General features: G+C 42.1%; 2 protein-coding genes across 6 annotated transcripts in view; both read left to right on the forward strand.

Annotated features, from left to right (window-relative positions):
• The window catches only part of tln1 (talin 1), a 135,978-nt gene extending 121,187 nt beyond the window's left edge, over positions 1–14,791 (forward strand). For both annotated transcript variants that reach the window (XM_031802434.1, XM_031802435.1), the window contains 7 exons: positions 2,939–3,044; positions 5,981–6,105; positions 8,225–8,350; positions 8,825–8,887; positions 9,316–9,498; positions 12,214–12,339; positions 12,990–14,791. In XM_031802434.1, coding sequence (XP_031658294.1) covers positions 2,939–3,044; positions 5,981–6,105; positions 8,225–8,350; positions 8,825–8,887; positions 9,316–9,498; positions 12,214–12,339; positions 12,990–13,124 — 864 coding nt within the window. In that variant the 3' untranslated portion in view covers positions 13,125–14,791. The remainder of the gene's footprint in view (positions 1–2,938; positions 3,045–5,980; positions 6,106–8,224; positions 8,351–8,824; positions 8,888–9,315; positions 9,499–12,213; positions 12,340–12,989) is intronic.
• Positions 14,792–15,459: 668 nt separating this feature from the next.
• tpm2 (tropomyosin 2 (beta)) overlaps positions 15,460–16,866 on the forward strand; it is a 34,069-nt gene continuing 32,662 nt past the window's right edge. For 3 of the 4 annotated variants that reach the window (XM_020457871.2, XM_020457869.2, XM_020457870.2), the window contains exon 1: positions 15,653–15,955. In XM_020457871.2, the coding sequence (XP_020313460.1) occupies positions 15,842–15,955 (114 nt within the window). In that variant the 5' untranslated portion in view covers positions 15,653–15,841. Of the gene's footprint in view, positions 15,956–16,866 lie in introns of all 4 variants that reach the window. The other variant, XM_020457868.2, reaches the window with a different exon arrangement.

Below are 16,866 nucleotides of genomic sequence, written 5' to 3' on the forward strand. Positions count from 1 at the left end.
CTCAAAAAACACATATGTATTCTTTCAAACGGAAACACTCTCAGCATAGTGATGTGGGTCTTTAAAAGTTGTAAACATAAAATTGTGTCGTTCCGAACTTTATCCGCAAGATAATTTCACACAAAATGTAATATAATATGACAGCTACTAGAAGTGGTAGTATTCTAATACTAGAAGTGGTAGTATTCTAATACTAGAAGTGGTAGTATTCTAATACTAGAAGTGGTAGTATTCTAATACTAGAAGTGGTAGTATCCTAATATGGAAGTATCCTAACACTAGAAGCGGTAGTATCCCAATACTAGAAGCGGTAGTATCCCAATACTAGAAGCGGTAGTATCCCAATTCTAGAAGCGGTAGTATCCTAATATGGTAGTATCCTAATCTGGTAGTATCCTAATTCTAGAAGCGGTAGTATCCCAATACTAGAAGCGGAGGTATCCTAATATGGTAGTATCCTAATACTAGAAGCGGTAGTATCCTAATATGGTAGTATCCTAATACTAGAAGCGGTAGTATCCCAATACTAGAAGCGGTAGTATCCTAATATGGTAGTATCCTAATACTAGAAGCGGTAGTATCCCAATACTAGAAGCGGTAGTATCCTAATATGGTAGTATCCCAATACTAGAAGCGGTAGTATCCTAATTCTAGAAGTGGTAGTATCCTAATATGGTAGTATCCCATTTCTAGAAGCGGTAGTATCCTAATAATAGAAGCGGTAGTATTCTAATACTAGAAGTGGTAGTATCCTAATATAGTAGTATCCCAATACTAGAAGCGGTAGCATCCTAATATGGTAGTATCCTAATACGAGAAGCGGTAGTATCCTAATATGGTAGCATCCTAATACTAGAAGTGGTAGTATCCTAATATGGTAGTATCCTAATTCTAGAAGTGGTAGTATCCTAATTCTAGAAGCGGTAGTATCCTAATATGGTAGTATCCTAATACTAGAAGCGATAGTATCCCAATACTAGAAGTGGTAGTATCCTAATTCTAGAAGCGGTAGTATCCTAATATGGTAGTATCCTAATACTAGAAGCGGTAGTATCCTAATATGGTAGTATCCTAATTCTAGAAGCGGTAGTATCCTAATATGGTAGTATCCTAATACTAGAAGCGGTAGTATCCTAATATGGTAGTATCCTAATTCTAGAAGCGGTAGTATCCTAATACTATAAATAATGTTAGATTTTTAGCAAGTTGACACGTCAATGCATCGAGAAATACAGAGATTGTTCTTAACAACACATATGCAACTAATGTTATCTCGCTGCATGGAGATTTGCGTTTGTCATAATGTGTGTACAAGGTATATGTACATAATGTGTTTGTGCCCGAGTGTGTTGGAATTCTTTGCCTGAGTGCACAATACACACAACTCATTACTTTCCCATGCCCTGTATTGTTTCAAAAGTGTAAGTTCCTTATTCTAGTTCTCCATGACCTTGGGGCTCAGGTCAACTCATTACGTGTGTGTGTGTTACTCCCGTGTGTAAATGTGACTTTCCTGTGTGTGTTACGTCCCTGTGTAGACCTACGTACAGTATGTATTTGCGTGTGGCTAGCGGCCATGCCACCCATTCCTGTGCAGCCACGCTGCTCCTCTTGTCTTTTCCTAGTAGCGCATCTGAATGAACTGGAGCGCAGCGTGCCTCGGCGCAGTGTGTCCCACAGGCACAGAGCACTGTTAATGCCCTGCACCTGTCATCTGCCAGGCCCAACTGGCCAGGTCCATCTCACTGGAGGACACTCTGAGGACATTGACACACACACACATAATGAGTGGGGCACTGCCTGGGGCTGGTTGGAGCCATGTACTGTATATTTTATGCTGAGTTTGACTGTTTGAGGCTAGACGTCTATAGACCATGCCATGTTGGCACCAAATGTTCCAAGGCTGGTCCTTTCTGGTGAGAATACATTGTAATGGCTGAACTCTGAACTAGTTAGCTGAACTCTGTATCTATGGCTGAGTCTGAAAACATTACTAGCTGTCAAATCTTGTTTCCTGAATTCCTGTCAAAGCTCATTGCAGGAGAACCGAGGGAGGTACTTTGGATCCTCTCATCCAATGAGCTTTGAGAGGAATTGCAGAAACCAGTACAGGGGTAAGCCAAGATTTGATGTCTGGTAACATATTCAGACACTGTCTATGGCTCTGGGATAACCCACCCTCTCCCACTACCACCATGCCACTACCAACTAGCAAGCTCTTCCCACATGATCACCCATGTCCACATCCAATTGGACTAAACTGCTAATGTGCTTTGGCATGTGGAGGCTGAATGGTTTATGTTTGTTAACAAGGTGTCTTTGTAGCACCTTGATTTATTGCTTAATGTAAATAGCCTGATATCTTTATCTTAAATTTGTCACCCAATTCTTTTTAAAGACCTTTAACTGTGAGTTCGAAATAGTCTCATGGTCCTAAATGGAAGACCCAGCAGTGTTACAATGTCATGGTCCTAAATGGAAGACCCAGCAGTGTTACAATGTCATGGTCCTAAATGGAAGACCCAGCAGTGTTACAATGTCATGGTCCTAAATGGAAGACCCAGCAGTGTTACAATGTCATGGTCCTAAATGGAAGACCCAGCAGTGTTACATTTTCATGTTCCCAAATGGAAGACACCATTGTGTTAGTAGGTATAGCAGGTGACATCCAGAAGCCCAGATTGAATTGCAATGTCTTGAAGGCATCAATGGGGTCTGTGGCTCACTCTCTCAAGTAGTCTTTCTAGGATTCCTCCTATCTCCTCCTCCTTAACTGTATTAGAGGAGAAGGTCCAATGTCTTTTGAGGAGAGAGGATTCGAGGAAAGATTCATTGCGAAAGATCCCCTGTCTTTGGCTGCAGTGTTAGTTTTACAAAGACCCTAGTAGAGAGAGAGAGACTAACTAACTGTTGTCTCTCCTTTGTCCCCTTCCCACAGATCATCCAGAAGCCCAGCCACGAGCTCAAGCTGCAGTTGGCGAACTACTCCAAGCGCGTGGCAGGCTCCGTCACCGAGCTCATCCAGGCCGCCGAGGCCATGAAGGGTACCTTGACCTCTTATTATTACAGAACTACATTCCCCACGTGTCGCTCTTCCACCTCTCCCCTCCTTAAGGCGTCAGCATGCTTCCGTTTGGCTGGCGCCTAGCTGAATTCAGCTAGCCGAAATGAACTCCCTTAAAATACCTTTGCTTGAAAAACAAGAAAGAAGCGGCATAGCCATAGCGAGTATTCACTTCCTCAAAATAGTCTGAATTAATCGAAGATCACTCAAGAAATCTGTCATATATTTTCAGCAAACTACATCTAACTAAGTTGTTCGGTACAGTATTTCTCAATTTAAAAAATGTGCATGAAAACGATTAGTCTCCCCGTTGAGTGACGAGAGACTTTATTGAATAATCTCTACTGTTAACCAATCACAGACGAAGGGATGTAGACCTTTATTGAAGAATCTCTACTGTTAACCAATCACCGACGAAGGGGCGTAGACTTTATTGAAGAATCTCTACTGTTAACCAATCACCGACGAAGGGGCGTAGACTTTATTGAAGAATCTCTACTGTTAACCAATCACCGACGAAGGGGTGTAGACATTATTGAAGAATCTCTACTGTTAACCAATCACGACGAATGGGTGTAGACTTAAGGCTCTGAACTTCGTCTTGCCTCTAGAAACTATGTTGTGCGCCTGAACAGCTGAAAAACCCTTACCGATGACCAAAAACATCACAAAATGTTGTCATAATATATGCATGAACTCTTCCGAACTGTTTTGGCTGGGAAGCATGAGGACGCCTTTATCCAAAAGGCAGCATGGCAGCTTTCCATGGCTGTAGTTGATTTAGTAGGCAGTATGGCAGTTTTCCATGGCTGTAGTTGATTTAGTAGGCAGTATGGCAGCTTTCCATGGCTGTCATTTATCTAGGAGGAAGCATGGCAGCTTCCCATGGCTGTCGTTTATTTAGGAGGAAGCATGGCAGCTTCCCATGGTTGTAGTTTATTTCTGTCCCTTCCCCCTCCGACCTAGCTTGCTATTGCGTCACAGATCTAATAGGGCAGGATAGGTGTTAGCAGCATGACTGAAACCCGGCGGAGATATTGCTTACACCTATACCTAGTCATGTCAGATTTGTTAAGCACATCGAACGAGGGCAGAAAGAAAGGAAGGGTAGCACATCTCTGGAATGAGACTCAGCCCAAGTCTGTCAGAGAGGCGGGGGCCCACATAACGTTGAGACTCAATTTACAGCACCCCCCCTCAGCTGCTGCCCGACAGGCCCTTCTCTTTCACACGGCCGTCTCCAGTCCCCATCCTGGAGGTGTCAAGAACAAGCCGCGCGTCGTCCTCAAGCCAGCACCATGAGCACATTGCCCACCGATTTAGAGGGGAAATACTAGAGCCCCCCCAAAGAGCAATCTTCTGCAGTCCCCGATAGAGATGCTTTAGCCTGAAAGGGAATCCTCGCCGCTGGCTTGGTGATAATGCCACGTCTTGATTTAACAGACGATGAGACAGGAACGTCTATATCTGCTCTCTGGTAAAAGACGTAGAGATTGATGTGGTGAGCAGTACGTGGTAACAGCCCACTGAAAGGCTGTCCATCATATCGGCAATATGAATACATTACCAATCTAAAGGCATGAGTAGGACAGAGGATGTGGAAAGCAGTGGCGGTCAGTGCCGTTTAAAATCTGTAAGATTTATGACCATGTCCTTATTTGTGTTACAGCATATTGGATGACTCTCATTCATATTCCATTCACCCAGGTCAATGTAACATCAATAGGTTTAGGCTACTACACGATACTCACATTTTCCCTATACCCATCATGAGGTTGCTACAACCTAGGCTACGAATGAAAGTTTATAACATAGGTGCACAGGTCAAGAGACAAGTTTGAGTAATCAAGGTGACAGACAGTGACACATTCAATACCGCCTTACACACTCTTGCCTGCATCTAAGCTGATCTAGGGTGTAATCATTAGTACAAACTCAGGTAGGTTTAGCCCGATTTCGTTCCATTTCCTTTAGTTTAAGAAACGTTTTTCAACAGAATCTGTGGAATAAATACACCCCTGATCACCCGCACAAACAGTTCACTTTTGTATCTTCCACATACAAACCGCATCATCACTTAGCCTTAGCCAGCTAGCTAACATAAATATAATAATTTTCTGTTTGAACCAAGTGTTTGAGTAGGCTAAATTAGCTAGCTGCATTAGCTAAGTGAAAGTGAAAAAAAATACAATCAAATATATATAGCTAATTTGTTCAAAACTGTTCAACTATTGTCTTTCTCTTTGAGTCAACCACTCATCACATTTTATGCACTGCAGTGCTAGCTAGCTGTAGCTTATTCTTTCAGTACTAGATTAATACTCTTATCCATTGATTGGGTGGACAACATATCAGTTCATACTGCAAGAGCTCTGATAGGTTGTAGGATGTCCTCCGGAAGTTGTCATCATTACTGTGTAAGTCTATGGAAGGGGTGAGAACAATGGGCCTCCTATGTATTGTATTGAAGTAAATATACCCAGAGGAGGATGGAAAATAGCTGTCCTCCGGCTACACCATGGTGCTACCCTACAGAGTGCTGTTGAGGCTACTGTAGACCTTCATTGCAAAACAGTGTGTTTTAATCAGTTACTTAAATATGTTTTAATCAATAACTTAAATATTCACTTTTTTCACTGGTGGAAAGGAAATCTATATTCCTTTGGAGGAGAACTATAACAGTGTGTATATGGTAACCATGTGATGCACTGGACCAATGGGCTACCAACACACTGTATATACCTGCAAAATGAATGTTTAGAGTACAACTTTGAGGCATATTGTTCTGTGTGACAAAAACTGTTATGAAGATAACCATGTGATGTACTATACAGGAGCATTCAGTAATGCCTCATAGTGACCATAAATAAGAGTACTGTTGTTTAGCACTAACATGTCGTTTGTGTGTGTCAACAGGAACGGAATGGGTGGACCCCGAGGACCCCACGGTCATTGCTGAGAACGAGCTTCTGGGAGCTGCTGCTGCCATTGAAGCAGCCGCCAGGAAACTGGAGCTGCTGAGGCCCCGCACCAAACCCAAGGTGAGGAGGCTTTTTCTGCCCGCGTCAGGAGGTCCCCATGCCTCGCCCAGCCAGCTTGACCTCAAGGATAGAGGCCTCCTAGACTAGTTAGCTGTCCGCTGTCCACTTTGAACACCCCTACAGTAATGATACCGTCCACTTAAAATGTCTAGATATTAGAGGTTGACCGATTTTATGATTTTTCGATACTGATTATTGGAGGACCAAAAAACCTGATACCGATTAATCAGACGATAAAAAAAAAAATAATAATAATAATTACATTTATTATTTTTATTTGTAATAATTGACAATTACAACAATACTGAATGAACACTTATTTCAACTTAATATAATACATCAATAAAATCAATTTAGCCTCAAATAAATAATGAAACATGTTCAATTTGGTTTAAATAATGCAATAACAAAGTGTTGGAGAAGAAAGTAAAAGTGCAATATGTGCCATGTTAGAAAGCTAACATTTAAGTTCCTTGCTCAGAACATGAGAACATATGAAAGCTGGTGGTTCCTTTTAACATGAGTCTTCTATATTTCCAGGTAAGAAGTTTTAGGTTGTAGTTACTATAGGAATTATAGGACTATTTCGCTCTATACCATTTGTATTTCATTAACCTTTGACTGTTGGATGTTCTTATAGGCACTTTAGTATTGCCAGTGTAACAGTATAGCTTCCGTCCCTCTCCTCGCTCCTCCCTGGGCTCGAACCTGGAACACCATGACAACAGCCACCCTCGAAGCAGCGTTACCCATGCAGAGCAAGGGAAACAACCACTCCAAGGCTCAGAGCGAGTGACGTTTGAAACGCTATTAGCGCGCACCCCGCTAACTAGCTAGTCATTTCACATTGGTTACACCAGCCTCATCTCGGGAGTTGATAGGCTTGAAGTCATAAACAGCTGCTGGCAAATGCAAGAAAGTGCTGTTTGAATCAATGCTTACAAGCCTGCTGGTGCCTACCACCGCTCAGTCAGACTGCTCTATCAAATCATAGACTTAGTTATAACATGATAACACACAGAAATACGAACCTTAGGTCATTAATATGGCCGAATCCGGAAACTATCATCTCGAAAACAAGACGTTTATTCTTTCAGTGAAATACGGAACCGTTCCGTATTTTATCTAACGGGTGGCATCCATAAGTCTAAATATTGCTGTTACATTGCACAACCTTCAATGTTATGTCATAATTACGTAAATTTCTGGCAAATTAGGCTGCCCAAACTGTTGCATATACACTGACTCTGCGTGCAATGAACGCTAACCTGGATTTCTTTTAGCTAAATATGCAGGTTTAAAAATATATACTTCTGTGTATTGATTTTAAGAAAGGCATTGATGTTTATGGTTAGGTACACATTGGAATAAGGACAGTCCTTTTTTGCGAATACGCACTGCATCGATTATATGCAACGCAGGACACGCTAGATAAACTAGTAATATCATCAACCATGTGTAGTTAACTAGTGATTATGATAAGATTGATTGTTTTTTACAAGATAAGTTTAATGCTAGCTAGCAACTTACCTTTGCTTACTGCATTTGCGTAACAGGCAGGCTCCTTGTGGAGTGCAATGAGAGGCAGGTGGTTAGAGCGTTGGACTAGTTAACTGTAAGGTTGCAAAATTGAATCCCAGAGGTGAGGTAAAAATCTGTTGTTCTGCCCCTGAACAAGGCAGTTAACCCACCGTTCCTAGGCCGTCATTGAAAGTAAGAATGTGTTCTTAACTGACTTGCCTAGTTAAATAAAGATTAAATAAAGGTGTAAAAATTATATTATAATAATACACATTTTAAAAAATCGATGTCCAAAAATACAGATTTCCGATTGTTATGAAAACTTGAAATCGGCCCCAGTTAAACGGCCATTCCGATAAATCGGTCGACCTCTACTAGATATCCATTTAGATGTTCATGTTTGAGTTGAGGGCTTGAGTTACATACTGTATTTGACACCCTCTGTACTCATCATAGTGGTGTAGAGTAGAACAGGCCTATTAACACGACTCAGGATGTGTATTGTAAACGTGTCCTCAACTTGTCGCGTCATAAAGTAGGTTATGGCGTGTTTAACGTGTTTCGTGATTCCAACATTCTCTGTGTTTTTTATTAACAGGAAGCAGACGAGAGCCTGAACTTCGAGGAGCAGATCCTGGAGGCGGCCAAATCGATCGCAGCCGCCACCAGTGCTCTGGTCAAAGCTGCCTCAGCCGCCCAGAGGGAACTGGTGGCCCAAGGGAAGGTAAGCGCACCAGAGTTATCAGTACGGTATGGGGCCTACCCAGGGGGCAATTCACTGATTGAAATAATGTAATTTTGATGTCTTTTCAACCAGTTTTGCCCAGCTGTGTCTGCTGGGAATTAACGTCTAACTTAACTCATGCTGTAGTCATTCAACACCGTCTGAGTGGCCCAGGCCGGATTTACACTCTCCCAAGGCCTGATTTACACTCTCCCCGGGCCTGATTTACACTCTCCCCGGGCCTGATTTACACTCTCCCCGGGCCTGATTTACACTCTCCCCGGGCCTGATTTACACTCTCCGGGCCTGGTTTACACTCTCCCTGGGCCTGATTTACACTCTCCCCGGGCCTGATTTACACTCTCTCCGAGCCCATGTGCCCAGACTAACTCTCTCCACAGACCAGACTGACTCTCTCCCCAGACCTGTGTGCTCAGACGAACTCTCCCTCTCTCTTTTGTTGTGCTCTCTCAGGTCGGTGCCTGCCCAGCCAATGCTGTGGATGATGGACAGTGGTCTCAAGGTCTCATTTCAGCCGTAAGTGTCACTGTAATTCCTTAACCAGTAGATTAGGTATTTGAATATTCCTTAACCAGTAGATGCGGTATTTGAATATTCCTTAACCAGTAGATGCGGTATTTGAATATTCCTTAACCAGTAGATGCGGTATTTGAATATTCCTTAACCAGTAGATGAGGTATTTGAATATTCCTTAACCAGTAGATGAGGTATTTGAATATTCCTTAACCAGTAGATGAGGTATTTGAATATTCCTTAACCAATAGATGATCAAAATCTACCTAAAGTAGCACCATTACTAAGGAATATAACTTATTAATATTTATGGTGGCATCATTTCTTGTCTACACATGTGAATTAATAATAGAGGCATTCATGTATCTCACCGATTTGATGACAAACAGAATACATTCACAACCCTCTTCTCCAACTCTCTGTTCCACTAGGCCCGAATGGTTGCTGCGGCGACCAGCAACCTGTGCGAGGCGGCCAACTCGGCGGTGCAGGGCCACGCCAGCGAGGAGAAGCTCGTCAGCTCGGCCAAGCAGGTGTCTGCCTCCACTGCCCAGCTCCTGGTGGCCTGCAAGGTCAAGGCTGACCAGGACTCCCAGACCATGAAGAGGCTACAGGTCAGAGTGCTATGTACTTATAGAACTTCTCCTATTGTGTCCTCCACCCTCCCCCCCGCCCGGCAGCTGCTCAGTCTGTACATAAAAACTAATGTGACTGGGGGGGGGGGGGTTGACGATAAACAGTCAGTTAAAAGGTTTTTCAATGGTGAAACAGTGGTAAACTTGCTATGACTCTGTCATTAAGACTGAGTATCCCCATAGTGTCATAAAGACTGAGTAAAGACTGAGTAAAGACTGAGTATCCCATTAAGACATTAAGTACTGCGAGGAGCCAACTCATTCAGACCTCAGTAGAAACTTATCTGTCAGTATTCTCTGGTGACACAGCAGAAGATACATTTAACTTCCTGTTTAGCAAACTATCTTTTAGAGGTGTGTCGTCATGGAAACTCAGAATTTCCAGAATCCATATATGGAGGGTATTCTGTTTCAGAACTGTGTGTGAAAATCAGAAGTCCAGCCTATCAAAACTGTCCCAGCATTACTGACGTGGGCCATCGACAGTCAGTCCACTCTCTGGAAATAGTCGATCCTGTGTAGTTACAGGATCTCCCCCCAGCTCTATGCACACCTACCAGCCAACCGGCTCATATTCTCTCATCCCAATCAGCAGCGGCTTATCTCCTGCTGTTCCGGGCTTGCAGCTGCTGCTGGGTCATTCCCATATAGTTGTGTATACAGTGTCTCTCAAAACAACATACATTGCCTTTGAAAATGTCGTAACCCTAGCTACGGCCTTTGATTACTGCCACACTGGAGAAGTTGAAGACTCCACGTTTGTTTCCAATCCCTTTGGAAAGGCCATGTAGTTAGTCAACGTTGCCTGGTTATTAAACCTGTTAAGATTAAGAGTCGATTGTAGTGCTATGTGTAAGGCTTGTGTGGTAGGTAAGTGGCCGCAGGGTGTATGGGTATTCTGACTGGCCCTGACATGAAGGCAACAGGGGGTATCAGACCAGAGGGGGTTAAATAGTCATTATACAATGGTTGGATTGGAATTGCCATTGTTAGTCTATCCGGCCTATGATTATACTAGACAACATACACATGGCCACATTCATAAAAAAGTGCCATAGGTTACGTCGTTACTTAGCAACGCACTGCTACTACTACGACTACAGATCCACTGCCTCGTCTGCCCAGCCATGCAACTTATACATCTGATTTCCACTGTAAAAAGCCTCGACAATTGATAAACACGAAAAAAACCTAAATGCAGCTAGTTTCCAGTCTTAACAGCTCCAGTTTGAAGTGAATTGTTAGCTGTGTAGTTGGCTAGCTAGCAAGGGAGGTATAGACTCCATAGCAACCATTTTTGTTTCCCATAGCAACCTGCAAAGTTCTAGAACAATCGACCAGTGCTTGGGTAGTTTTGCTTTACTCAGCAGTTAATATCAATAACACTTGACAACCAGTGTTGGTGAATGTAGTATCACGTTTTGTTGAAAAATGTATGGTTTGGAAATAATCTGGGTTTTTAATGCTGTTAACCCTTTGTATAAAATCAATAATGTTATGACATGTTTTGTCATGGCTGTGATGTGGTGGTAGCCATGAGGCAAATTGCTAAATGAAGCCATATACTGCACATCCCTGACATACTCGACAAATGAGAGAATGGAACACTGACAGCAGTGTTGACTGCTGTCGTATCAAAGTGGTATGGAAATACACCTCAGGAAAGGATAGCAATCTATTTTTACAACTGTGTATATCAAATGTATGAAACAAAACCACTTGGGGTTTGTACGAGATATTTTGCCTTGAGCATAAAAAAATTAAACGATGAACCCACTTCCCACTACTGAGCCAAGCCAAACCAAACTGTGCTGCCCCTGCCTGGTGACGATTCCTCCATAGTTGCTTGGAAGGGTGCTGAAAATGACTGAAAGAAAAATAACCAAGCCAGCACAAGATGGTTCAGATTTGCCCAAAAGTGTGAAAGGAGTTGTTAAGTTTGACAGTTGGTTTTATCCAATTCAACCTCCCCCACCTGACCCTATTTTGGTCAGTACCAGGAAAACAAACCTGGCGTCTTTTACTGACTAGCAGCTGTTGGGGATCCGACGGGGTTGTCTAGCATTGTGTTTTATGTCAGGGCTAAGCTAACAGTGACATTCCGACCATAGAGATAGTATAAGGGGAGGGAGAATTGGACAGGAAAGCAGCTCTAGCCTTGCCAGCACGGTACCTATTTTCTCTCAGCGAAGCCTCAAAAGGAGAAAAAAAAAACCCACGTCTCCTTGTTTGTAATGGGCTGCCAAGTGAGTCTCGGTAACAAGTATGTTTTGCTTCAAGTGAACTACAGCGAACAGCTCCTTATTGCCTTTTAAAGCAATCCCCAAGCGTGAAGAGAGAGCCACTAGCTCTGGCGGAGGCAGACATTCCCTTTCCAGGGGCACTGTTTATGAACAGTAGAAGTGGAGAAGTAATGGTCTTAACCGAAAGCTATGTGTCAGTCAGTCGCCAGTGTTCCACACCCCTTTTGGGTACCCAATTCACTTTTAAAATCCTGTCTGGAATTTTTTTTTTTACTTACAGAGTTACATTATTGAAATGTGATTACACTCGTCTTTATTAAAGGCCTGTACACAATGTGCTGAATATCACAGAAAAGTGTGTGTCTGTAAGCATCTTAAAGTGTCAATGCTTTGGGTTTTGGCTTAGAGATTGTGTCACCTTGTCCCTACTGTCCATTCTGAACTTCCACAGGCTGCCGGAAATGCTGTTAAGAGGGCCTCCGATAGCCTGGTGAAGGCGGCACAGAAAGCAGCCTTTGACGCCCAAGACGAGCAGGCCGTGGTTGTTAAGAGCAAGATGGTGGGCGGCATTGCTCAGGTAAGCACAGGGCCATGAGAGCCTGCTTGAATTTTCACACAAACTTCCCATCGATGTAAGGATTATTTCAGTGGAATAGAGGAAGACAGTGTCATTCTATGACACCCAAATTCACATTCAGAATTATTTTCTTAAAGATCACATATGAGGCATGTTTTGTATTTCTGTTGATGTGTGTACCTGTGTTTCCATGTGCCTGTTCTGTTCATCTATGTATGAGAGGAGGTGTGTTCTGGGTGTTAACCAGTCGTGTTCTGCCTATTAGATCAGGGTGTTGACCAGTGGTGTTCTGTCTATTAGATCAGGGTGTTGACCAGTGGTGTTCTGTCTATTAGATCAGGGTGTTAACCAGTCGTGTTCTGTCTATTAGATCAGGGTGTTGACCAGTGGTGTTCTGCCTATTAGATCAGGGTGTTGACCAGTGGTGTTCTGTCTATTAGATCAGGGTGTTAACCAGTCGTGTTCTGTCTATTAGATCAGGGTGTTGACCAGTGGTGTTCTGTCTATTAGATCAGGGTGTTAACCAATCGTGTTCTGTCTGTTAGATCAGGGTGTTAACCAATCGTGTTCTGTCTATTAGATCAGGGTGTTAACCAATCGTGTTCTGTCTATTAGATCAGGGTGTTAACCAATCGTGTTCTGTCTGTTAGATCATTGCTGCCCAGGAGGAAATGCTGAGGAAGGAGAGGGAGTTGGACGAGGCCAGAAAGAAGCTGGCCACCATCCGACAGCAGCAGTACAAGTTCCTGCCCTCTGAGCTCAGGGAGGACGGGCAGGAGCAGTGATGAAACGTGTACACACACACACATATATGCATATACAGCGAAGACAAATCCGATGTTCAGGGGCTACATCCCCAGGCTATATTAGAGAAAAGAGAAAAACGAAGAGGTATTATGCTTGAAGAGGAGCAATATTAGGGTGAGATAATTAAAGGGGTAAGAAGAGAAAGCTGTATTAGGATGTTTATTTTAAGTGGGTTTTTTTTTCTTCGATTTATTTGTCACGTTCAAGAGCGTTACAGTGCCACTGGTTTTGTTTTTGGATCATGCTAAAACAAAATATATATATATATGCATCCAAGTCTTTGAGGTAGTCCTTAATAGTTTGTGATTTAAATGAGCGTTTAGGTCCTGTTCACTGCCGCTTCACCGTTTTGATTAAATTCACATCCTCCTGCCAATAACTGATATTTGCCTTTGACGCTAGCATGCTATTATTTTAGTGAGCACAAGTGCCATCTGTTTGGCGGTGTCTGTTTTCTGTTTGGGTTTTTGGGATTTGAAAAATGCAGTCACCAAAAGGTGGGCCTACAGCGAGTAAATGTTGAGACCCCACTTGACTGACCAATGATTTTAACTGGCCAGGGTGAATGGTAAGAGACGGTCGGTCGGTCACCGTACAACACAGAGCTCAGCTAGGTGTTTACCATAAACAACTGTGGTTTTGGTCAGATCCCAAAGAAGACATCGTTTAACAAGAATGTGTGTTGTCTTTTTATTTCAACCAATGAAATGTACCTGTATTTTGTTGCAATTTGGACCAGAGGTGCAATGATTTACTTTGCGATTAAACAATTCATAGAGAGAAAACACATCTTTTTTTTCTTTTTTTTTGAAATAATGCTATGAAATGTGTTACAAATGGTATCTTCTATTACATTTATATGTTAATAAAATATATGTGAGTATTTGTTTGTGTCATCATATGAACTTTTGGACCTGATATGATCTGTGTTTGAAGCTCATAAAGCCATACTTTGCTTTCTTCAGGACATTGTTTTGAATCATGAATGGCTGTTCCTTGGGGTGCTATTGAGTGGTTAAAATCTTTATCAGATGTTGACTGTGTAATATGCATCTAATAGCCAACTGTAACCAGTAGATCTTTAGAAACAAATTTAGATATGTATTTTGGGGTAATTTCTCTTGTCGCAGTACAATCCTATGATGGCCATTGTATGCAAAGGATCATGTGTCCAGTGTTATTAACCACCATGTACCCTGAATTGCCAGCCTATTTCACATTGTCAGAGGCCTCCTTGTAACCTAACCTTCTTTCAACATATCAATGAGTCAAAAAGTGCCTGCTATATGTATTTTACAACTAATTGTATTTAACTGTTAACGTTTTCCCATCTTCAAGTGCACTTATCCATTTGTTTAACTTAACAACACATCATATAAATCCACTCTTTTACAAACATTTGTTTTCTCTTTTCTCTTAATCAAAATAGTTGGATAGAAAACAACTGTTAAGTTGCCTATGTGTTGATTACAAACATATAGGGAAAGCCTAACTTGAGTGTTTTTTTCTTTTCATTTTCTAATTGTTTTGTTGACCTTTGATTTTGATACTATATACATGTATTAACAGTGCTATGGGATCACCATCGCAATAGTATTGTAAAAGAGATTTATGGTCAATAAAGCTGGTTTTCCCTGAGAAGTTATTTTATTTCTCTTTATTAAACATTAAAATGTTGAAGTCACTTCTTTATCAATGATTCATATCATAATATGACCTGCTATGCTGATATTCAGACAAATTAACATGAGTAAAATAGACTCGCCATTGTGAACGAATTCTAGTCGCATCAAGTCTACAGTAGCCTAGTCAGTCACAAATACATTTCCCCTTGGTTCCATACTGTACCTTGTCGTTTGTCACCGGTCATTCTTCACCAAAGACCAACTTCGTCCCCAGGTGGCTGCTGCTAACCGGCACCGACTACCCTCAGTCTTGGCAACATAACTTTTGACTGTTGTTACAACTTGTTATTGTTATTTTCCCCTCTTTGAAATACCATTAGAAACAACCCATGCCCTGACAGACTTTTATCAATGAACAAGCCTAGTTCAGGCGACCAAACTAAGACGACACTGGCTGTAGTGTCGTCAAGTGTGCAAATTGTATTAAATGTGGACATAAATGAACCCATGAAGAGGAAGAGCGCATGAAGGCTATAACTTTTACATGAGCTGGTTAAAACGATGCCTAACTGCGTCCCCCAGTGCGCTCGGTTAGAGAACGGCAAATACAGGGGAAACTAAATACACCCAAGTATACCTATTAAAGATGGCCAACCTTTTCATTACATGGTGTGGGCACCTATATCCCTGTGTCTACAGATATATTTAGGTTCAATATCATACCACAGACATTCGAACATTATATGAAATCGGAGCCTCCCAAAAATGGACAAAATCTGTGCGCTCAATTCCTACCCAACGCGTTGAACGAATCACAGGCGCGCGACGTCACTGTAGCTCGGGCGTGATTTATCTGAACTTTCCAAAAAAAGTATTGGGCTCTGAACAGAATTACATCCTCCCATCCTCCTTTACCTAATCCAGACTAGCTTTGTCTCATCACTCGGCTCGAGGTGCTGCTTCTGTGAACTTCAGTCCTCTGTCCTCTGTGTGGCTCGTGCGCGTCCGTCGAGAGAACCAACTGTGAACCCTTTTCGCCTGTTAGTAGGAGAGAAAAAACAACAGTAACCATGGAAGCCATCAAGAAGAAAATGCAAATGTTGAAACTGGATAAGGAGAATGCTATTGATCGGGCAGAGCAAGCAGAAGGAGACAAAAAGGGGGCAGAGGACAAATGCAAACAGGTATGAGAATATAACTAACTGAACAAGAGGGCATTCCCTGCCTTTTCATTGCTTGAAGGGAGAGGGGCAACTGTATCTAATGCCAATAGAAATAGATTTTACACTCATTTATTCAATTGAATGATTATACTGATCCCCTCTATCTGTCAACCATGAAGTGGTTTGGTTTTATGTCATCCACATATGGTAATCCATGTACAATCTATTCTACAATATACAATAAACATAATGTAAAAACTCAGTCAGTGATTTTATTACTTGGGTGAGCACTTCAAATATTTACTATATTTCAAATATGAAGTTTCTACCCTGCAACACATGGTAAGACAGATGTCCAATGTCTATGTGGAAGATAGGTAAGTGTTTGTTCTAAATATCCTCTTGTGAAGTTATCGATGAAGCTACTACAGACTTTTGCAACTGCAAATAATAAATGTCCTTATAGTCTCTTCAATGGTGTTTCATGGGTACAGCAGGCCGATCGGAGTGAAGTTGATTAGATAGATGAACATATCCCACCGAACGGCCCAGCCAGTTTGAGGTTATTACGGGCAGTGTTAAATTCCCTGAGTCAAAGCACATTGATGAAGGGGGCACAAGCTGACTTAAGGAGTACGGTGTGAATTAGTGTTTCATTTTTAAGTATAAACTGGGTGGTTCGAGCCCTGAATGCTGATTAGCTGACAGCCGTGGTATATTTAAGCAATAAGGCCCAAGGGGGTGTGGTATATGGCCAATATACCACGGCTAAGGGCTGTTCTTATGTATGACGCAATTCGTAGTGCTAGCACACAGCCCTTAGCCGTGGTATATTGGCCATATACCACAAACCCCCGAAGTACCTTATTGCTCTTATAAACTGGTTACTAGCGTAATTAGAGCAGTAAAAATAAATGTTTTGTCATACCCGT

Source organism: Oncorhynchus kisutch, linkage group LG23, assembly GCF_002021735.2.
Source record: "Oncorhynchus kisutch isolate 150728-3 linkage group LG23, Okis_V2, whole genome shotgun sequence".
NCBI classification, from domain to species: domain Eukaryota; kingdom Metazoa; phylum Chordata; class Actinopteri; order Salmoniformes; family Salmonidae; genus Oncorhynchus; species Oncorhynchus kisutch.